Below are 23011 nucleotides of genomic sequence, written 5' to 3' on the forward strand. Positions count from 1 at the left end.
AGTTTTGAGGGGGGTGGAGGGAGGGAGAGAGGAAGGGGAGGGGGGAGGGAAGAAGGGAGGGAGGGAGGGAGGAAGGGAGAGAGAGAGAGAGAATATAAATGAATAAGCAGAGGAGGAACAGAGACAGAGAGGGAGACACAGAATCTGGAGCTGGCTCCAGCCTCCGAGCTATCAGCATAGTGCCCAACGTGCGGCTCTAGTCCAAGTAAACTGAGATCATGACCTGAGCCGAAGTTGGACACTTAACCAACTGAGCTACCCAGGTGCACCCCTGAGGAGGTGAAAATTAAAAGATAACAATGATGTTTCCTAAGTGGTATTTCAAGAGTTCTTGGGATCCTGGAGATGGCTAGGGCAAACAATTGTTCATTGATCAAAGAACTATGTGGAAAATAATGCACACTCTATTGTTCACTTGGAAAGTCACAGCACATGCTGAAATGCTTAAAGGAGTTAAAAAAATGGAAAAACCAAAATAATTTTCAATTGGGGGATAGTTAAATGCACTCGGGAACAGTAATCAGCCATTAAAATGGTGATACGGATCTCTACATACTATAATGAAATGTCTCCTAGACATGTTGTTGAGTAGAAACCATGTCAGATTTCTAAACATGAGTAATTTCCCATTAAAAAACCAAATCATATGTGTGTGTATGCATTTTATATATAATACAATAAAATATATAAAAATTCCAAAAGGATGTATACCAGATTATTAAGAGAGACAGACTCTGGGGAACAGAAGTGAGAGGATGAGGGAAACTTGCATTTATACTTTATAGATTTAGGTATTATTTGAATTGTTTTATAGCTCCTTTATTACTTTTATAATCAAAACAAGAAAAAAAATATCAAGCACTATATTAAAAAAATAGAGGTAAAGTCCAGCAGTAAATACATCTGTTTAGCTTTAAGTGAACACGTCCCAAGCTCACCCAATCAGTGAACCCCTGTTTTGTGGAGCTCAGAAAAAGCTGCAACAAAGGTTCAAGTTACTGTGCTCAAGGCTCTTCCTGCTGCTCACTAGCATATGGGTCTCTATCTTTTGTTGCCTTTTGTAAATGAGTGAAGGAGCTATAAGGGACTGAAGAGATGATCTAGTACAGCCTCTCCCCCTTCTTTTTTTTGGTTTTTTAAGTTTAATGATTTTTGAGAGAGAGAGATAGAGACATGAGCAGGGGAAGGGCAGAGAGAGAGGAGGGAAGGAATCCCAAGCAGGCTCTGCACTGCTATCCCAGAACCCAATGCAGGGCTTGAGCTCAGGAACTGCAAGATCATGACCTGAGCTGAAACCAAGTGTTGGATGCTTAACCGACTGAGCCACCCAGATGCCCTGCCCCTCCTCACATGTGAAATGAAGGGAGTAAGGCCACACAAAGTGAAGGGCCTTGAAAAGATCAGGCTGAAGCCCTCAGTCCTCATCTGACTCCTTCTGGAGCCCTCCTTTAGTCACCAGGTGACCCAGATGGGCTGTGATCCTTGGCCTTCATAAAAACTATCTCTAGCACTCAAGGAAATTGTCATGACCTCTGAGTAAGCCATGAGCTCAATGTTCTCCCTGCAGTTCCAGGCACAGCAGAGTTCTTTCCCTCTTCCAAACTGCGTACTTGTCTACAGCTTTTAGGAAGAAGAGACCCTGGAAAGAATTGGTAAAAAAAAAAAAAATAGCAAGGGTCTTGCTAGCATCATGAGCGAAGTACAGAGGAGTGGAAGCATCAACTTACTCATTCACTCAAAACATCCTATTAAAGAAACCTTTAATAGGTCAGTTAAAATCCATCTCACAATAGCAACAGTTCATTTTAACAATAGCATGGCACAGAACACATATGAAAAAATTCATCACAAGACAGCCAAGTCCACAGTAATGCAACTTCATATAAAAACTCAAGCTGCAAATAAAAATTGGTCCTATGAAGAACAAACTGGACACACTCCAGATGGTTATGTTGGGATACCTAATGTCCATAATGGCAGCCTTTTACAATTTTACTAAAGAATAGAGCTGGTGTGCAAAGAAAAAGACAGGAACAAAAATCTGAGCTATTGCAATGATGGAATGTCCCTGGGGATTCGATCTGTATGGTTACTGTACCGTCGTGGGAGGAAGTGCCTTTTGCTCTTGTTTTGCAGTTTCACTCTTCATATAGCTTGTAGACAAAAGGTCTGTCTCTACTGAAGTGCAACAACAATACCAAAAGCAAACTACTGCAGCTTTCAATAGCTCATCAAAAACTCAAGTTGGGCAGAACTGGGTTTCAATCTGCCCTCTTGATTCTGCCTTTTACTATCTAGCTAACATTGCCAAGCTCCTAAACTACTCTGGGACTCAGTTTTCTCATCTCTTAAATAGGGGTCACACGTCATATGTTGCACCCTACGGTGGTTGTTAACTAAGATGTCAGCTACGACAAAGTTGCTAGCACAGGGGACTACGTCTGAAGTTAGAATATAGATTCCCATCTTTCTTTATGCACAGCTAACTGCTATTCCCTTCAATTCCAGTAGTATGATTCTGGGCAAGAGCAAAAGAAATATGAATAAAATGGTACCTACACTTGAGAAGCTGACTGGCTGGTGGAGAAGATGGTAGAATTTGGTCACAGTGGTGTGTGACAGGTGCACTAAAAAAAGGGGAGTCCAGTATGCACCCCCAGCCTCCACAAGCACGAGGGCACCACTCTTCGCCTGCACCCACTATCCCGGGGGGTTGACACTGAGGCTCCCTCTCACTGACCCAGTGACCTCAAGGGGATTTACTCCAACTTTAGCCTGACCCCAAAATTTGTTGTGAAAAATTTCTTTAAATAAATCACAGCAGGAATCATGACAATCAAGCCTGATCAAGGAAAGTATGAGCAAGGGAGGACCAAGACGCAGACAAGAAGAGAGGTTCTTAAGGCATGCTGCCTGCATTTAAACCCTCTCTCCAGTGCTTCTCTGGGGGTCCCACATCTGTGCCTCAGCTTTCCTACTGTTGATATGGTAACAACAAGAGTATTTTCCCCCTAGGGTTTTTTTCCGTTTTTGAAGATTAAACAAGATAATGGCTTTAAAGCATTGAGCACCGTGTCTGGCATATAGTAATAGTACACAGAAAAAATACTTAGTGTTGTTATCAATAACACTGTAAGTACTAGCAAGCTGAAAGGCAATATTATTGACCTTTCAAAGGCACAAAAGATGTGAGTAGGCTAGACAAAGTCATATTTTTTCACCAAGTCTCAGAAGAGGAGACAGAACTGTGTACTCTTTGAACTCAAGTAAAGTTGATATTGAATCCTTGGCCCTTCATGATCTTACCAAAAGCATGATCTTCTTGGGTGAGCTGGTAAACCTTGATTTTCTACGTGACACTGTGGGATAATGTCAGTCTTGCAGATTGATGGTTAGAATACCAAGGGCAGTCGCATTTAAAGAACCCTGGCAAACTACTTGGCACAGCAAATCCTGGCTTTGTTCTTTCCTTACCCAAGCTAGCAAACTAGGGAAGACAATAGCCAAATAACAGCATTTAGAGGTGTATTTAATGAGAAGAGTATTCTACATGGATTCAGAGAAGATAAAATGTACAACATGGTCTCTGGACTGGAGGAGTCCCAAGAGTCCTCTTACCCAGAGTCTAGGATTCTTCCATTGACTGATCTTATTTGCATCATGTGTCTAGGTTCTGCCACCCAATAACTATGATCTTTAGCAAGTTCCTAGACTTTGTGTCCTCTTCAATAAAGTGTGGATAAAAACTGTAACCACATCTCAGAGGTAGAATGGGTGAGCTAAAGCACACAAACACATTTGCCTGGCAGATTGTCACTACTCAATGCCAACTATCATTGTTGTTGTCAGGGCCACTGTAAAGATTAAGAGAAAACGCATGCAGGGATTTTGGCACAGTTCTTGGCCCATGGTGTTCTAAAATATTATTATTATTAACTTCTACCATCACTATTGATTTTACATTATGAATGGTTGTGGTCCAAGGAAACCAGTCAGTAATACGTGGTGTCATCCTGGTAATGACACATCAAAACAAAGACACCACGAGATATTAGGATAATTAATCACAGATTTGACTGGGAATAAAGCTTTCTGGAACAAACAGGCTTGACAGGCCCAGACAGAGAATGGTCTCACCCACAGGGAGCAGCAGGTGCTGGCCGTACTCTCTCCCCAGCCCTGGGGGACCACACACATGGAGATAGTATCTTGGCATAAAGCTTTTCAATGGTCCATCACACAAAGTGGTAATGTAATAATGCTGTGGCCTGGAAGTTCAAAGCTGTCTGGAGAGTATCTCATTAATCTTTGGCACCCTATGGAGCTTGTGGTGGATAGGCATTGTCGCTATTACCTCATCAAGAGGACAGAATACAGTTTAGAAAAATCAAATACCTTATCTTTGTCCCACAGCCTTATTGGTGCTAAATGAGGACTTGAAACCCAGGATGCCATCCAAGAGTGAGGCCCACTCTTGGACCCACCTTGAAGGAAGAGCCAATAAAGCACCCTGGGCGGGTCCTTGTCCCTTGCCCCCTTCCCTCCCAGCCCCAGTAGCTGCAAGGCTCACCTGTCACTGAACTGAATCTCTTCTCCATTCCTGGCCCAGCTGATGGTAGGCCTTGGGTTGCCAATGGCCTCACAGTGCAGAAGCACACTCAGTGTCCCGCTGGCCAGGGCCACAGTCTGCCCGAGGTGGGTGACCACCTCAGAGGCGGAGAGCTGCTGGGCCGCTGAGATCTTCCGCAAGATGGTGGGCTTGCGGTGGGGCCGGCGAGAGCCGCCCCCAGCCTCCCCAGCAGATGAGGTCCGGAGGGAGCTGCTGAAGCCAGACACATGCTTATGAGGGGAGACGGCCACCGGGGGTAGCCTCCGCTCAGACGGCTTGAGCAGCGCGTCCTGGTGCTCCAGGTGGCTGCGGAAGATCTCCTGGGCCAGCTGGGCCACCAGGTGCTTGCTGTAGAGATCTCGGAGCTCCTCGGGCTGCTGGGAGAGGTTCCTGAGGATGTCGTCCAGGCGCTTCTGCTCAGTCACCATGGTGAAGGGCAGGTGCCAGAGGGCCTGCTCGGCGTTCTGGTCCTCCTCGGAAGACGTGTTCTTTTCCGTGGAGTCCTGCACCTCCCAGGAGGCGAGCAGCTCCCCGGGCCAGCCCCCCTGCTCCAGCAGCCGGGAGACGAGGTCATCGTAGCGGCTGCCCGGGTCAGTGGTGGGGCCCCGCTTCTCAGCCTTGCTGCCGTTAGAGAAGATTCCGTTCTGGTGTTTGTGGGTCTGCAGGGCCTCCTTGGGGCTGGCCTTTCTCACCGCGAGGGCCTCCTCCTCGCTCCTGAGGCTCAGGGGCCGGGCCACCAGCTTCCGGTTGCCGCCAATAAGCTTAATGACGAACTGCTCCCGGGCGGGCCCCGCGGAGCAGGTGTAGACGCCCGCGTCCGAGGGCTTGAGGCGGTGGATCTTCAGGTAGCCGAAAGGGGCCACGGTGACGTGCGCGGAGCTGATGAGGTGCTGGCCATCCTTCTCCCAGGTGATCAGGGGCTTGCGGAAGCGCCGCGTAGGGCAGCGCAGCACCACGGAGGTCTTGGGGAGCAGGTAGGCGAACCCCCCCACGACGAAGTGCAGCTTTCTCTGCCGGCGGGTCTGGATGTAGATCTTCCTGGCGGCCGCAATGTGAGGGCTGTGCTTGGTGGAGGGCCGTCCTGGCCCTGGAATGAAGGAATGCAAAGGACGCCAGACACATGGGGAAAGAGAAGGAGCGGCACAGGGAAATGAGAGCCGACAGAGGGACAAGAGGGAAAGGAGAGGGTGAAGGGAAAGAGAGAGGAGGGACAAAAAAGACAAGAGGGCGAGAAGGCGGCTTCAGAGTTTATTTTGGCCAGCGCCTTTATTTACTGCTTAAGGTTTCCCGGGGAGGAAGTGGCTACCAGCTGTGGACCCTCAAGCCGTGGCCCAGGCAAAAGTCGAACTAATGATAGCAACCTGCTATCACCCTGCTGGGACTTGCTAGTAGGTTCTAGATGGAAGAGGATCCCAGGGGAAAGGTAGTTCTTCTCATTAGAAAGATTAAAAAAAAAAAGCATCAGAAAAAGAGGCAGAGGACAAAGGGAAGGAGAATGTTCCCTTTCTACATTTACCCTTTGGGGTCTGCAGAGTACCAAGACCCTCGTGTCTTCGGGGGTGGGGGGCCCGGGGGTGGGGAAGAGCCCAGAAGGGTTACAACTCTAGGGATTCGTATTAAACAGAACAAATCTGTTGAGCGCATTTTAAAACCACAGCGTGGACAACATTCGACTTCATGAGTAATCTGCTGACTCCAGCTTCCAGATCTCTGTATGCCAGCAAGTGAACTTTGCTCTACCCCCTGCAAACTGTTTTTCCAGCAGCGAAGAGAATTCCGCCTGGCCACGTGTAATTAAGATTCCTTTTCCATCTCCAGCTGAGCTTACCAGCCTGCTGGCCCTCCTCAGGCTTTACTGCCTGACAGTCTCCCACCCGGTCCTGGGTTTAGGGAAGGCTACTGCGTGGCCACAGCTGCTTCTACGTGGGTTCTGTGTCCCCACCCCCAGAGCTCTAACATACTCACGGGCACAGGTTGCCAGCATGCAGGGCCTGATGGATGAAGAGAACGGCAGGGGAGGGCACAGGGAGGAATTGACAATAGCTGAGACTCCGGTTTTTAGCACCTTTCGGCAAATGGCACTTCGAGTCTGGGTGCCTTCCCCGCAGCTCGTGGAACACTGGTGAGGGGGAAAAAAGGTCACATGCATGTAAGTGCAAGGAACTAGAGGCTAATGGGTTTTGTATGGGCTCTCAAATTCCCCCAAATACAAGAAAAGTTGCTTGGAAAAGCAACAGTCACTAAAAGAGAAATATTATGTCACAATCTGGGAAGACTGTCCATATTGTAACCGCATGCTAACTCAAAGATTTTTTTTTCTTTTTTTAAGTTTATATATTTATTTTCAGGAAGGAAGAGAGAGCTCGTGCATGTGCAAATGGGGTAGAGGCAGAGAGAGAGAGAGAGAGAGAGAGAGAGAGAGAGAGAGAATCCCAAGCAGGCTCTGTACTGTCAGTGAGGAGTTTGACGTGAGGTTCAAAATTATGAACTGTGAGATCATGACCCGAGATGAAGTTAAGAGTAAGACGCTAAACGGACTGAGCCACTCAGGAGCCTTATAAGATTTTTCTACTCTAAAGTTTCTTGTAGACACTCCACCTTTTTTTTTTTTTTTTTAGCCCAGAGTCATAGAGTCCTGTGTTCAAATCCCTGCTCAGCATTTTAGAAGTTGGCAATTCAGAGTTTGTTTCCACTTCTTAGACTTATTTTTCAAGGTTGGGAATTAAATGAGATACTACATTTTAAATTTCACACACAGAAATGACAGTGCTAATTTTTTTCTTCTTCCTTCACAAGTCTAGTATTTTAATGTCAAGCATGAGGTAATTGTTATACATGTACTTTGTCTGAGGTGGGTGCTAGGTACTATGGAAAAATGTGCAGAGTGGTTTGTAACCTCAAGAACCCGTCATCAATGGGGGGGTAATGCAAATGCATTGCTAATATGAAATACTGTATTAGGGAAATAGAAACCAAAACAACAATGAAATACCACTTCCTACCCACTGAAATGGCCATAGTAAAAAAGACAGACCATGACAAAGGATACTATGAATGTGGATATAAAAATTAGAATCTTCATATATTGCTGGTGGCAAAATACTACAGTCTTCTTGACAAACAGCTTGATTTGTTTCTTAAGATAAACATAAATATACCCTATGACCCAGAAACATCACTCATAGGTATCTACCCAAAGCAAGTGAAAAGGTACATCTACGCAAACTTGTGTGAGAAAGTGCATAAGAGACAAAAAGGGAAACAGCTCAGATGTCTGACAACTGGTGAGTGGATCAATACAAATATGGTATAGCTATGTAATGGAATCTTATTATTATTATTAAGTAATTTATTTTTTAATTTCCATCCAAGTTAGTTAGCATATAGTGCAACAATGATTTCAGGAGTAGATTCCTTAACGACCCTTATCCATCAAGCCCACCCCCCTCCCACGACCCCTTCAGCAAACCTTTGTTTGTTCTTCATATTTAGGAGTCTCTTATGTTTTGTCCCCTTCCCTGTTTTTATATTATTTTTGCTTCCCTTCCCTTATGTTCATCTGTTTTGTATCTTTAAAAGTCCCTCTATGAATGAAGTCATTTGATATTTGTCTTTTTCTGACTGACTAGTTTTGCTTAGCATAATTCCCTCTAGTTCCATCCACGTAGTTGCAAATGGCAAGATTTCTTTCTTTTTGATTGCTGTGTAATACTCCATTTTGGGTGTGTGTGTGTGTGTGTACATATATATGTGTACACACACATATATATATATATCACATCTTCTTTATTGTAATGGAATATTATTGTACCATAACAGGAATGTGGGCCTCTTGAATATGTGGTACACAGATAAATGTTGGAAACATAATGCACAGTTGAATTTTATAGTATGTAAATTATACCTCAATAAAGCTGTTTAAAGAATTAGACAGTAATAAAAGAATTTAGTAGAAATATAAAACTAAAAGACAAAGTGTTATGAAATTAATCCTCACAATTGTTGAATGCTGGTGGTACACTTGTGATTTCCTGGCCTGGGTTTTGAAGCCGGGTAGAGTCTGAAGGGGTGTAGGAACCTGGGATGAGCATGGGGGCAGGGGAATATTCAAGCAAATGTCAAAGAGTTCAGTGCAAAAATCCAAGGCAGGCTTGGGAGCAGAGCGAAGCCAGTTTGAACAGAGGCAACAGGTCTAGAGTATCAGGAGCTCACGAGGTAGTTTGGGGCCAGACGTTGGAGACTTTTAATTTTCAGACGGGAGGTTGGGAATTGGCCCACAAGGGAATGAGGAGCCATCGAAGGGAGAAGGGAATGATGAAAGAGGTGTTCTGAGAAGGTTAATCTGGCAACAGTGTCCGGGAGGGACGGGAGTCAGAGATCTATGGCAGGTGGGGATGTCAGTTAGGGAGGCTGCCACAGTAGTCCAGGCTTGAGATGATAAAGACCTGAACTAGGGTCATGGCAGTGTGCCACTGTTAACTTGAAAAATGAACACTAAAAACAAAAAAAAAATCATCTTATATTCTCAAGGTTTATATGCTAACCCACTGAAATGAACTATTCTATGCAATGTGCTGTGATATACATCCACCAGAAAGACATTTAAGATGCAAAACATGAATGTAAGAATCAAACCCAGTGCTTTTGTTCCCTGATGATCATGGATTCCAGATTCCACCCATCCCTTATTTTATTGTAAATGACAGCACCAAATCCGGGGATCAGGTGGGATGGAGGCAAAGAGCCTGGAAAATTTAAAAGCATGGTCAGTTTAGGGCTGCCAAGCAGAAAAATAGCCTGCGTGTCCAAAGAATAGTTTATGATTTTGGTCAAGTCTAGTTCTTTCTTGGGACCCAATTTCCATATCTCCAAAATAAATATAAGCAAGAGCAGGGATTTTCAAACCCTGTTCTAGGTTGAGGAAGTGATTAAGGGGCTTTTCTGGTTATCAGGAGATCCAGCCTATGGAGATCTGGCACCCTAACCCACACTTCAATCAAAACAGCTCTGATTTTAGATTCTTGGCTTCATGTGACATTTCAGTTTAAAAAAAGGGTTTTGGCTATTGGATCTTCTAAGTTTCTTCTAGCTCTAAAAGGGACTATTCTGACCTTAATTTCTTTTATGTTTGGGGGGGGGGATGACTTTCATAAAAATATGATTTAAAAATATATAATGGCCAACTCTTTCAATAGATGTAAGGAATTCTTTCAAAGAAAAGAAGTAAGGCCTTTTAAGAGGTCTTATTCTCAGAATACAATCTGAAAGTAATTTTATTTGAAGTGTCTAAATTTTTGGCTTAATTCTGTCTCTGAGGGATTCTGTGCAGTAACTATGAGATTGAGTCCAGATAGTTGAGGATGAAAAACACCCATAGATCATCCAGGTCTTCCTTTCTCCAAGGGGAGTCTTGGGGGCAAGGGATGTGGAATGTATGTTTCATCTCAGCCAGAAGGCCAAGGCAAGGGCTGTTGGGATGACAGGGCCAATTGGATCCTCTGTGAACACCCCTGGGGAACACTGTTGTGTGGTACCAGCTTGAGTTTAATCCCAGTGAGTTGGTGATTACTTCCCACCATTCCTAACCCCTCCCCAGTGTCTGGAATTTCCATTCATCAACCCAGATAACTCAGAACCTAATAACATTCCAAGGATAAGGGCTAAGTAGCCGTACTTCCCAAAGTGTAACTTCTTCCTAGGAAGACTGGTAAAGTCCACAGAAGGCCTAGGCCATGACCCTGAATCTGGCCAGTCAAGGTAAAGTACTTTCTTTTATTTCCTCTCCTCCTGACAAGGAGAGGGATGAAAGAGAATCATAACAATAATAGGGTTAACTTTTACTAGGCACAAAGTAGTTTATATGCATCATTTAACTGAAGCCTCCAAGTAACCATATGGGTGGACATTATTATCTCCAGTATTCATATATACAATGTGAAAAAGATTACATAGCCCAAAGTTACACAGCTAGTTAGTGGCAGAGTCAGGATTAGAACCTAAGTTTGCCTATCTGTGAGTCTAACTCCGAAGCACACATGACACTGTTCTAAAGGTCTGATATACTTGGGGCACCTGGGTGGCTCAGTCAGTTAAGCGTCCGACTCTTGATTTCAGCTCAGGTCGTGATCCCAGGGTTGTGGGGTCAAGCTCCATGATGGGCTCTGCACTGAGTGTGGAGCCTGCTTTAAGATTTTCTCTCTAGCCCTTCTCCCCCCTGCTCTCTTAAAAGAATGTCTGCTATACTCAATGGGACCCTGAGGACCTTAACTCAGCAGTTTCCTTTTCTAAGTGTGTAATCACAACAGTCCTGCTTCGAATCTGTGGGCCTAAAAGAAGTTTTTCTGAATTCTGTGTGTCCCATGGTTTCTGAGGCCACAAACTCCAGGAACACGGGAGGACAATTATAGCACATACATGTCCCTTCCTCAGCATCCCACTCATGGCAACTCTCACTGATAGACTTCATAGGAGGACCCTTTTCACAATATGCCCCTGGGAAGAGGTCTTCATCCAGAGCCACTTACTTGGCAATGACATAACTACATTCTCCTGCACCATTAGTTTTTTTATGATGTTTTTTCAGATAGAATACCATACTCCCAAGTCAACATTCAATCGAAAAACTGTCAGTGACATGGTTATGCAGGCACATGCGTGCCTGCACACACACACACACACACTTATTTGACATGCTTCTAATTCTTTATCTTGCTGAAAGAAAACTGTTTCTAAGATTTGAAAAAATTAATCATGTCCTACTCCTGTTTTGAAACATTTGGGGTGAGATACCACCAGAAGGCAATTTATCACCAAATGACAAAACCTACCTCACAGTTGCAAGGCCCTTAGCAGATAACCATCTGAGTGAATGCTGTATGAGTGGATACAATAAGGGGCAAGAAGTCTAAGAACATAGGTTGAGAGAGGTGGCACCTCAATGTTCAGAGGCAGCTTTTTGCTCTGAGGAAGGAAGTTTCCTTGGGATGTATGTCAACCAGCAGCAGCCCCATCTGGTGTATCCATAGAAGATACACGCACACATGTATACACACAACCACACAGAGAAGGCAATGAAATCAGCAAGGTCAGTTCAAATGCTTATACACAAGAAGGGGCGCAGTCTTGCATTTGCTCTTGATGCAAAGATTTTCACTTTGGGCCTGGTGATTCTGTTCTCGGCTGCATCTGCTTATAAGGCAGTATTTTGTGGAGAAAGTTCCTTATAGAAGACACACAGGTCTAGGAAGCTGAGAGAGTTGTAGGCAATTCACAGTAGTCATCAGGGCTGAAAACGGGTCGAAGGGGTGTGTGTATAAGTGAATTAATTGATGCTAGTGTTAGAGTAGGAACTGTTTAGGAAAATAGGTTAGTTGGGGGTATATCCCTAACTTATGAGGCAAGTCAGGAATGGTGGATGCTGATGTAATCATCCCCCAAATGCAAGCAACAGGGGAAATCAAGTTCTCTTGCTGGGAAATTGTTAACGTCTTGGAGCCAGGAAACTGACAGTAAAGAGGCAGGATTTCCCTGGCCTTTTCTTCTTAATAAATCATGTTCCTTATTGTCCAGTAACTTGGAAGGGAATAACTAGAGAGGCTTTGCCCTTCCTGAGTAGAGACTAGAAACATCTGGGAGGATGAGGTGCCTGGAGGTCAGGGAGGTGGGTGTGGGGATAAAGGTAAAACAATGCAGTGTTCTGAGAAGGATTCTGGGCCAAACAAGGCTTGGTTTTGTTCCACATGGAGCCTATTTACAATTCCATGCTTCTGATTGTTGAGTCAGGCCTGGCTGCTTACCTCACGTCCCTGCAGCCTAGTTAAAAGCTAGTTACACATTGTGGTATAAATGCTTACAAAAATCTGTTCCATAATGCTAGGAGGATTATTTTGTTATATTCTCATCTTTTGTATGGGTAAGTTTAGGGTGCTTGCTTTTCTTCCTTAAGCGCCTTCCTTATCTCCTTCTGAGGGGCACACATACCTCTGTCCAGTCGGAGAGGAGCCACTCGCTGGGACAGTCATCTTTCTTGCAGGCTTGCTGGGAGGCTGGTTTCGAGGCTGAACAGAAGATCTCCGGGAGCTCCAGGAAGCTGCCATCAGCCATGCGCTGTTTGCAAAGAACCTCACGCTTTTGGATGCCTCCTGCACATGTTCTAGAACACTGGGGGCAGAAGAGAAGGTCAATCTAACATAGGACAGTTGTATGTTTGACTGCCAATTCTTAACCTTGGACGAGTAAAGATTACCAAAACAAAAACAAAAATAAAAATGAATGAAAGAAAAAGAAAGCAAAGAAAAACTAAGAACCAGTCCAAAGGATTTTGTTTCTTTTCCTTGAAATGAATTTTGTAGTAAGATATATACCCTCCCATCTCAATTTCAAGTATTTAACTACAGCATCCAGGAATGTCAAGGGCCTTTAAATCATAGAAAGTTGTTCCTAAACTATGATTTGCAGCTACCCAAGACAACTGGTTTGAAACATTAGTATAATAGGGTGTTAAACATATTTATGATCCAGTGAAAATAATCTGTGCAGCTTCCAGAAAGAACAAGAGAGAGCTCATGCCATTAGTGTAAATCCGGAGGAATTAATGCACACAGAAGGCAGCTCTTTCCTTCTAAGTGTGAACATCCACTCTACCTTATTGGAGGGACTTTAGATTGAAAGTCTGGTTTTTTGAAGAACTCTCCTGGAAGTCCTCTTGTAGGACTTGTGAGTTCTTAAGGTGGTGGGAGCTAGAGCCACTGGAATTTGGGATATAGGAAAATAGTCTTACTTCAGTGGTTTTCACTGGACCCCAGTCAAGCACATTATTTACATGTAACTTAACAGTCACAGTCCAGTTGCATTAAGAGAAAGGGTAGCCCATGTCACTGACTGTTGACTGTCTTCTCAGTAGCCTCCTCCCTTACAAGAGCAAAGGATCCCCCAATTTTTAGCATTTCTAGCTAGGCCAATAACTTTTCAGCATACATACAATATTTGTCGATCTCTCCTGAAGATGCACATGGCTCTATCACTAAGTGCTGGCCAATGGGATTATATGACAGCATTGTGTGCAATTTTAGAGAAATGGCCACGAAAAGGGTATGGCACTCCCTCCCTTCGCTTTCTCCTCCTTGCTGTCTGGAATGTGAACATGAGGTCTAAACTTTAACCTCCCATCTTGGACAGTGAGAGGCACACAGATGGAAGTAACCTATTTCCTGATGGTGAAGCCACCACATGGGCCCTGGATGGCCTGTTTACATGAGAGAGAAATACTCTTCTCTCTTATTGAAGCCATGGTGACTTCGGGTTTTCTGTCATTTTTAGATTAGCTCCCAGTGGCTGTCTTTGCTGGGCTACTTTCCTGTCAAAGTTCTAGAAAGTGCTCTTGTTTCTTCAAGAAGAGTCCTTTCCTTTTGCTTGCTGCCCTTAGGCTTGCTGAAGGGTTAGGCCTGGATGGACAGACCTGAGAGTTTTTGCTGGAATGGTTCTTGCTGCAGCAGTGGCCTCTCAGAACTTGTGGGCATCTGTGCTCAATGGGCTGTACTGTAAGAAGTGGTCTGCAGCCTGTTATTATTCATTACAGATCCAAACAGTTCCTTCCAAGGGCTTGTCTAGCATGTTGTTTTACCTTAATTATGGGAAAATCTATAGCCTCAGAGCTCATGATTCAAGCTGTGAGTGGGCCAGGATTTAGGCTGATCTTGCTCATTTTGATGACTCCTTGGCCTTTTCATTTATTGCAGATGCAAACCTTAATTTTAGTTCTTGTTTGGTAGAAGTTCAATTTACCTCTTCAGTTTATTTTGTACCCACACTGCCCAGCACATTGCCTCTTGAAAATGTAAATTCTCAGTAAATATTTGTGGAATTGAAGTTGGTGGTTGGGGGAAGTTTAAATTAGTGGCTAAGAGTTCCATTTGCTTAAAACATGCCTTCTTGCTATTACAGACAACCAAGGTTTTAAATTTGGTTTTATAGCCCTTTTCATGACCTCTTAGGCTAAGTCTTCTCTTATTTCTATTGAATTCTCACTTCTAGCCAACCAGTTACTCAATCATCAGATTAGTTATAACCATTATCATTCAGCCCTTCTTAGGACTCTTCTATAATTAGACATCTAACCATGTGAATTACTGATTCCTAAAAATTTCCAAATTTAGGTAGGGACTGTGTTCTCCACAGTTCTTTCTACATTATGAATTATTAAAGTTCTTCCATGAACTTAATGCAATTTTGATCAAGATGTAACTTTCTGAAAAAAAATCACAAAGTTTATGCTGATGAGTCAAAAAATTAAATCTGAAGCTCTGACCTCTCCCCTATGTCTTAAATACAAACAGGCATCTTGACTTAAATGTGTCCAGGATGGAACTTTTGATCTTGCCCTTCAAACCTTGCCCCAGATATGCTCTCCTCTCAGTCTTCCCCATTTTTTGGATGGTTGCCATATCTAAGACAGAAACATGGGAAATATCCGTGAGCATTTCCTTTTTCTTACCACCTTTTCCTTGACACTCAATCCATGAACAAATACTATCAGATTTCCTTCCAAAATAAATAAACTTCACCTCCACCACAAATAATAAAGTAGGCTATCATAATCTCTCATGTAGACTACTACAAAGCTTCCTAACCAGTCTCTATTTTCCCAGTTAGGTCCTGGTAGCATATAGATGGCATACTCAGTTTGAAGACAGCTTCTTTTTCCTTATGATGGCCTGCTGAACATGCCATTGGTTGAATACAACTAGAAGCAAGGGGGTAGAGTCTATCTAGGTTAGCCTCCTGACACACAGGTGGAAAGGTAGAGTGGACCTACAGGAGCAATGGAAGATATTTGGCATATCTACAATCTATTCTCCACACAGCAGCAAGAATGATGTTTTCAAAGCATAAATCAGATCACAGAATTCCCATGCTTGGAAGCCTTTAGTGACTTCCCCTTATGATTAGAATAAAATCCAAATTCCTCTAACCCTGACCTACAAATTCCTACCTGTTCTGATCCCTGCCCTGAAGGAACTTTTGAGAGTAACTCAAATTTTAACTTCAGTCATTCGATGGAAATTTATTCAGTACCAATCATAGACCAAACATGGTTCTGGCTTCTTGGTTGTGGCAGTGAACAAGAGAAACTAGACACACCTCTGCAGTCTCTTCTCATACAATACTCCCCTTTCCCTGTATATTTTAGCCTCATTTGTTGTGTGTGTGTGTGTGTGTGTGTGTGTGTGTGTGTGTGTGTGTGTGGTCCTTGCACATCCCACGCTTGTTTCTCCCACAGGGCCTTGGCACTTGCTCTTCTCTCTATCTGGCTCATTCTCATCTTACATCTTCACATGCCTGAGTGTAAATATTCAGGTTTAATTCCATTCTCAGCTGCTCAGAGAAGCCGTTCTTAACTCACTACCTAGAGAAGTCAAAGAAGTCTCTATTCTATTAATCTCATTTTGTTTATTTATTATTTTTTGTTTTTAAAAACCTTATTTATTTTTTTCTTTTTAAATTTATTGTATTTTAATCTTTAATTTTTTAATAGTTTATTGTCAAATTGGTTTCCATATAACACCCAGTGCTCTTTCCCACAAGTTTAAATAGCTCTCATCCCTTTGGAAATTATCCTATTAGCTCCATTATCCTATTAGCTCTATGAAGAAAGGGATTTTGGTTCTCTTGTTGCTCATACCAGTGTTTGAGAATTGCATTCAAAATATTTCCCCAGTGTGATAGTGTCACATCTTGAATAGGACACCTTAGGATTGGATGTCTCCAGTTTTCTTCTACACCCTATTTTTTTCTTTTAAAATTAATGATTTTAAATTTAAATTTAAATTTTTATGAGCTAAATAGCAGAGTGACATTTTATAACTGATGCTGGAAGACTGTAACATTTAGGCATGGTCCATAAGTATGTACATTGTAGTCAAAATGCAGCGTATTTATCTTTGAGAGAACTAATAGCTGATTCATCTTCCAATCCTTTGATTACAATTTGCAATCAAATTCCCAATGGGTCCTATTGAGTTTGTTAGGCATAGAGAACATGCTCTTGAAGTTTCTGTTACATGGTGACTGACATTTTAGACACGTCATTAGTGATGTTGGTTTTATAGGATTACAGACCTCTTCAATGCTTGATGGCTAAAATGTTCTCTTTCTAACTGAGAAGGCACATGGGCTTCCATTCAATTTGAAAAGGTGCTCCAATGGCAGGGGGGTCTGGGTGGCTCAGTTGATTGAGCATTGGACTTCAGCTCAGGTCATAATCTTTTGGCTTGTGGGTTTGAGCCCTTCGTCAGGCTTTATGCTGACAGCTTGGAGTCTGGAGCCTGCTTCAGATTCTGTGTCTTCCTCTCTCTCTGCCCCTCCCCCACTCACACTCTCTCTGTCTCAAAAATAAACATTAAAAAATAATAAAAATTGAATAAGCCTCCAAATGAACAAATAGCTGTTTAAGAACAGCTCTCTGATCCAAGCTGCTTTGTTAGAACTTCTTGGTGAATAAGACCATAAGGAAGAATGCAGGTTAATTTTCTCTCCCTTTCAAATTAAGGAAATAGATGATGAAAATAACTGGTCCTACTTTAAGGGTGGAGATGTAATAAAACTGTGCTGTAGAGGGTGACCACTCACGAAACATAATCTAACTGGGTCATCACTTTGCAGATAGGACTTGGTTTAGGACAGGCCCTTAGGTGAACCCCCTACCCCCCAGCAATGTGCAGAAGTCTGTAACAAAATGATGACAAAGCAGTTACAAGAAAATGTTAAGAAAATTGGCTTGCTGTTTCGAAATTTGATCTACCCAGAAAACTTTTAGAAAATCCTTAACAGCCAGGAGGTAAAGTTCAGTCTCCCGAGAACACCCTTGAAAGCCCTCATGCTGTAACCCATGCTGAACTACCCAGTCACATTCCTTGGTGGCCTGCCATGGCGACAATTTGCCCTTTCCCAGGCACACAGATGCCTTCTGTGCCCAGGCCTTTGATCACCTTGTTCATTCTGTGAGCAATGCCCTTTGCCTCTTTGTCTATCCAGAAACTTCCAAGATACCTTTGAAGGACTTCTAAGAATGAGTCACCTCCCACCCTGCCTTGACCTGGAAGGGTGCTGTGTATCTCCTATAAGGGCTACTTGTTTATGTGTCTGCAATTCCCCCTGCCCCCCACAGGATTATGCATCTTTTGAGGAAAGAGAATGCACTCATCTTTCTATTCCCCAGTGCCTAATGTAGCATCTGGCAAAGAGCACGCACTTCATAAATGTTGGTTGAATTGATGATTGGATGAACAAAAGAGCCAAGAATCCAGATGTTTAAAAGCCATGACACAAGCATCCAGCTGATGGGCTGAACATCCACCTTTTATCATTAGCCAGGAGCTATTTCGAAGTAAGTCAGCAATGGGTTTTAGCCAGATGCTTCCTGACCTATGCTGGGGGCTGTGGCCTTCCAGGCATGGTGGACGACCATGTAGCTAAGTGACTATTGCCAGGGAGTTTTGCTCTTAAACGTGTCCTTGGTGTGTTTGCACTGCTGAAAAGGTGTTTTTAGAAATTTTTAAAACCTACAGATAAAATTTCAATTTAATAACGTTTCCAAAGTCTGCGACAACTTTGTGAACATGTAGAGAAGACCTGATGAGGCTGACACTTCTGAAGTGAGAAGCAGTACACAATGGAGAGAATTTTAAAATGAGAACAGCTAGAAAACAGTGTGGAGGTTCTTCAAAAATTAACAGTAGAACTCCCCTATGACCCAGCAGTAGCAGTGCTAAAAACTTACCCAAGGGATGCAGAAGTGCTGATGCATAGGAGCACATGTACCCCAATGTTCATAGTGGCACTGTCAACAATAGCCAAATCATGGAAAGAGCCTAAATGTCCATCAACTGATGAGTGGATCAAGAAGATGTGGTTTATATACACAATGGAAATATTACATGGCAATGAGAAAGAATGAAATATGGCCACTTGTAGCAACGTGGATGGAACTCAAGGGTATTAAGCTAAGTGAAATAAGTCAGGCAGAGGACAGATACCATATGTTTTCACTCATGTGAAACAGGAGAAACTTAACAGAGGACCATAGGGGAGGGGAAGGGGAAAAACAGTTAAGGAAAAGGAGGAAGGCAAACTATAAGAGACTCTTAAATACTAAGAACAAACTGAGGGTTTATGGGGGATGGGGGGGAGGAGGATATGGGTGATGGGCATGGAGGAGGGCACTTGTTGGGATGAGCACTGGGTGTTATATGGAAACAAACTTGACAATATACTATAAATATAAAAAAAGAGAACAGCAAGAGGTATGAAGAGGAAGTTCTTTAGTGAGGTATTATTTTTAAAGATGTGCTATAAATACAATAAATAACAAAAAATAGTATTTATGCTAATGATTATCCATGTTTCATGACATAAGCTCATAGATTCACTAGTGTTTTAAGAAAATAAAAAATATACAATACGGAGAGCACTTAAAAGCTAGGTTTCTAATCAAAATTACAGTAGCCAAAGTGTCCTGTATTTTTAATGATTTTCTCATGATCACACATTAAGAAATTCTGCCTGTATTGACACCTTTGTGTTCATCTTGGTAGCATTATGTACTGAGAGATGAGTTCATTTCCTTGGTCCCTCAAGTCATATTATTTAGCACAACACAAAGTGACATTTATATTCTTTCTAAGGTCAACTTTCTAGTTTTAACATGTGTTCTACTTCTAGTTTCTAACTCATTTCATTCATTCTTCATTCACTCATTCATTGTTTCATCAAACACTTACTGAGTACTTGCTGAGTGCCAGGCCCTCTATTAGGTGCTGGGAATTTAAGATGACTAAAAACTGGTTGCTAAGCCTCAGGTATTTGAAGTCAAGTAAGGTAAAAAAAAAAAATGACCAAATGTGATCAGTTTTACAAAAGTGGGAATACAGAGGAGAGGCTAATAAGTCTTTCTGGAAAATTGGGGGAGGCTCTCGGGGAGGGGATAGCCAAGGACATAAGGAGGGCCCACAGAGTCAGATCGCATGTGTAAAGACCTAGGGTATGAAGGAACATGGTATCTCTGAGGAGACCTAAGCAGGTACAGGATAGAGCACATGGGGACATTGTAGGTGTGAAAGGAGACTGAGAAGCTAAGTAAGGGGCAAACAGTGAAGAGCGTTGGGCATATCTGGATATAATCTCAAGACCATCAGGTGTCATCGAGGATTTTAAAGTAGAGGGTAACATGATCTAAATTGTAGAAAATGATTTAGGCAATGAAGGTTGATGGGTTCCAGAGAGTACTGCCCTGTGAGATATTAATAGGTGTACCATGGAGAAAATGTTTCAGACCACGTAAGTCTAAATAATACTCCATACCATAGCCTATTTGGGGTCCTCAGCATATATTAATATTTTAGAGGCTCGACTGAGGGCCTATAGTAAAGAACCATTGTACCGAGTTGGGAAACAATGGATGAGAAATAAGACAACACAGGGACACCAAGTAAAAGGCTGTTTGTAATGGTTTGGTTAGTTGTGAGGACTGGAACAGAGGTAATGGGTTAGAGAACATGCTAGAAGGGAGTATGACCTATGAAGGAAGACTAGGTCTGCTGGCAAAGGTAGCAGGAGGCTGTTTTATCAGGCTTGGTGTTAGACCTTTGGAATTTAATGTAACTTTGTGATATGCAAGATTGAGAGGTTCAAAAGGCTGGTAGAGACAGTGTTTGGTATACAACAGAGGTCATGTTGGGCCAAAATAAATTAGGGCTCAGAGAAACAAAGAAAATGAAGACTGGAGTCTTGCTCAAAATTATTAAATGAGAACAGAATATCTACCCCAACCATTTTGTGGATTAGAATCACTTTGTTGAGGGGGAAAGAGAGTTGGAGAGAGAGAGGGATGCAAATCATGAGACACTATTGAATACTGAGAATAAACAGAGGGCTGAAGGGGGAGGGGGGCAAGGGGGTGGTGGTAATGGAGGAGGGCACTTGTGGGGAACAGCACTGGGTGTTATATGGAAACCAAATTGACAATAAACTATGAAAAAAATAAAAAATAAAAACAAAGGTTAAATGGAAAAAAAAAAGAATCACTTTGTTGATCTAATATTAACTGAGTTTCTTAACCCTGGAAGTGCTAGAGGTATACAGTGTATCTTCTGGATTTAATATTCCTGTTACTGTGTAAAGCATGGGGCTGAAAACCCGCTAAAATCCAGAGCAATGACTATAGAGAGTGTTCTGCCAATAAATAAAAACAAAAACACTGCACATGTGAAATTTTACTTCTAATCTCTGTTTTGCTTACATTTATTATTGATTCTAAAGGTAGGATCAAGTGTTCATTTCCTTATAAAACACACTGCCAAAAATAAGATAAACATCCTAATAAATATTTTTCTCCCTGAATACAACATTTTAAATAAGCATGGTTTCTGAATTATAAGAATTTATATTTTAGTCACTGGAATGTAGCAAAACTGATGACTCAATTGGTTCTTTCTGCCAGTCTTCAACCCTCGAATCCAGACCAAAGTCATTCTTTTATGCATGTGTGTTTAAATCCAAAGAATAAAAAGTGAACTCTCAAGCATTTGTAGTTGTCATTAAAATTCCCCTTTTTTCTTACTATTACTAAGGGTGACTCTGCTCGCATTGACCTTTTTATACAGCTACACCATAGGCATTTTGAATTGTAACCCCAAATTAAAAAAATGTTCATAGGGAAATGGCCACATAATCACAGTTTTAAGTAAGAGAGAAAACAGGGGCCAGAGTGATTGTTTCAGTCTCTGCACAGATGTGTACAATATGTGTACACAGTTGGGTGGACACAATCCTGATCATAAAACATGAATAATACAAAGAAATATAAATTATGTTTCAAAGTGGACTCCCTACTTCATCTCAGTTAACCCTTCTAGCATCTCTCTCTTCTCCTCTCATTTCTCTTTTCCATTTATTTTTTAGAATAAAAATGAGCAAAGAAGGATTGGTGCATATGAATCTCACAGATGGTGGCAAGCAGAGTGGTAATTTAATTTTAAGATCAAGAATATTGTGCTAATAGAGGCTAATGTTTAGCCTACAGTATAGAAGACTAGCAGGCTGAACAATGATATCTATGTCCTAATATCTGGAACCTGTGAAAATGTGACCTTACATGGTAAAAGCGACTTTAAAGATGTCATTAAGCATTTTGAGATGGGGAGATTACCAGGATTATCTAGGTGGGCTCAGTATCTTCACAATGGTCCTTTTAAGGGGAAAGTGGGGGGGGGTCAGAGTCTGAGAGAAAGGACAGAATCAGAGGTTTAAGCGAGGCACTTTGAAGATGGAAGAAGGGGCCATGGGCCAAGGAAGCAAGCAGCTTCTAGAAGTTGGAAAAGGCAAAGTAATAGATTCTCCCCAAGAGCATCCAGAAGGAGCACAGGTCTGCCAACACCTTAATTTTAGCCAAATAAAACTGATTTTAGACTTCTGACCTCCAGAGCTATAAAATAGTAAATTCACATTGTTTTAAGCTGCTAAATGTGTGGTAGTTTGTTATAGCAGCAACAGGAAACATGTACAGATTAACTGCCCTGGATAAGACAACAAATAGTGAGCTTTATGTAAACTGCTGATTTTAGGGCTGGTGTCAGATTTCCTCACAATTTAATACTTTGGAGGAAATGGTAAAGAGGGCTTGGGAAAGCTGAACTGCACAGTGGAAATGAGAAGGGGTTTTCAAGCATACAGGCCCCCTTTGCTCTTTATTGGCTATGGGGCCTAGGGCAAGGACACCCTCTCTGAGCCTTGTTCCCTCGCAGGATTGCTGTGAGTGGATTAAAAGAGAAAATGTGAGGGCAGAAAAAAGAGTTCTGCTATATGAAGTTCGAATTCATGCTAACTTCATAGTGCTTTATGTCCCTCATCTGTGGAACAGGAGGACAGTAGCAATGATCATATAGGGTAGTGAGGATTAAATATTTAAAGTGCCTAGAACTGTGCTTAAAACACAGTAACTGCTGCTCTTATTAAAAAGAGAAGAAGGTCCTGAAATGGGGCAAGTGCTCAATAAATGGACTGGCAGACTTGCTGTGGAATCTTTCCATACTTTACCTACCTGAGTTGTAGTCTCTACCTCATTGACCTTATGGACTAACTCAGAAGTCATGGAAAAAAAGTGCTCAGACAGTAAGGTGGAATGTGACTGTTCAATGTCAGCACTGACCATGAACACCATGTGCAGGAAGATAGCAGAGGCGTCCTGGTAGCAGAGGTGGGATTCCTGCCTAATTTGACAAGCAGAGGGGAGGGGAACTGTGGAGGGAGGGAAGAAGCATGGGCAATTAGGAATGTGCTAGCAGGGGTGGGAGAAGCACGGTGGGAGGTGGGCAGGAGCAGATGTGCAGAGGATGAAGGCCTAACCAA

At 42.5% G+C, this 23011-nt stretch overlaps 1 protein-coding gene across 1 annotated transcript in view; it reads right to left on the reverse strand.

Moving 5' to 3' along the window:
• The window catches only part of ADAMTSL1 (ADAMTS like 1), an 877850-nt gene that overhangs the window by 116474 nt on the left and 738365 nt on the right, over positions 1-23011 (reverse strand). The window contains exons 17-19 of the mRNA XM_029920116.1: positions 12590-12769; positions 6575-6728; positions 4571-5696 (exon numbers count right to left, since the gene is read on the reverse strand). Coding sequence (XP_029775976.1) covers positions 4571-5696; positions 6575-6728; positions 12590-12769 — 1460 coding nt within the window. The remainder of the gene's footprint in view (positions 1-4570; positions 5697-6574; positions 6729-12589; positions 12770-23011) is intronic.

The sequence above is a fragment of the Suricata suricatta genome, chromosome 13, assembly GCF_006229205.1.
Source record: "Suricata suricatta isolate VVHF042 chromosome 13, meerkat_22Aug2017_6uvM2_HiC, whole genome shotgun sequence".
NCBI classification, from domain to species: Eukaryota; Metazoa; Chordata; class Mammalia; order Carnivora; family Herpestidae; genus Suricata; species Suricata suricatta.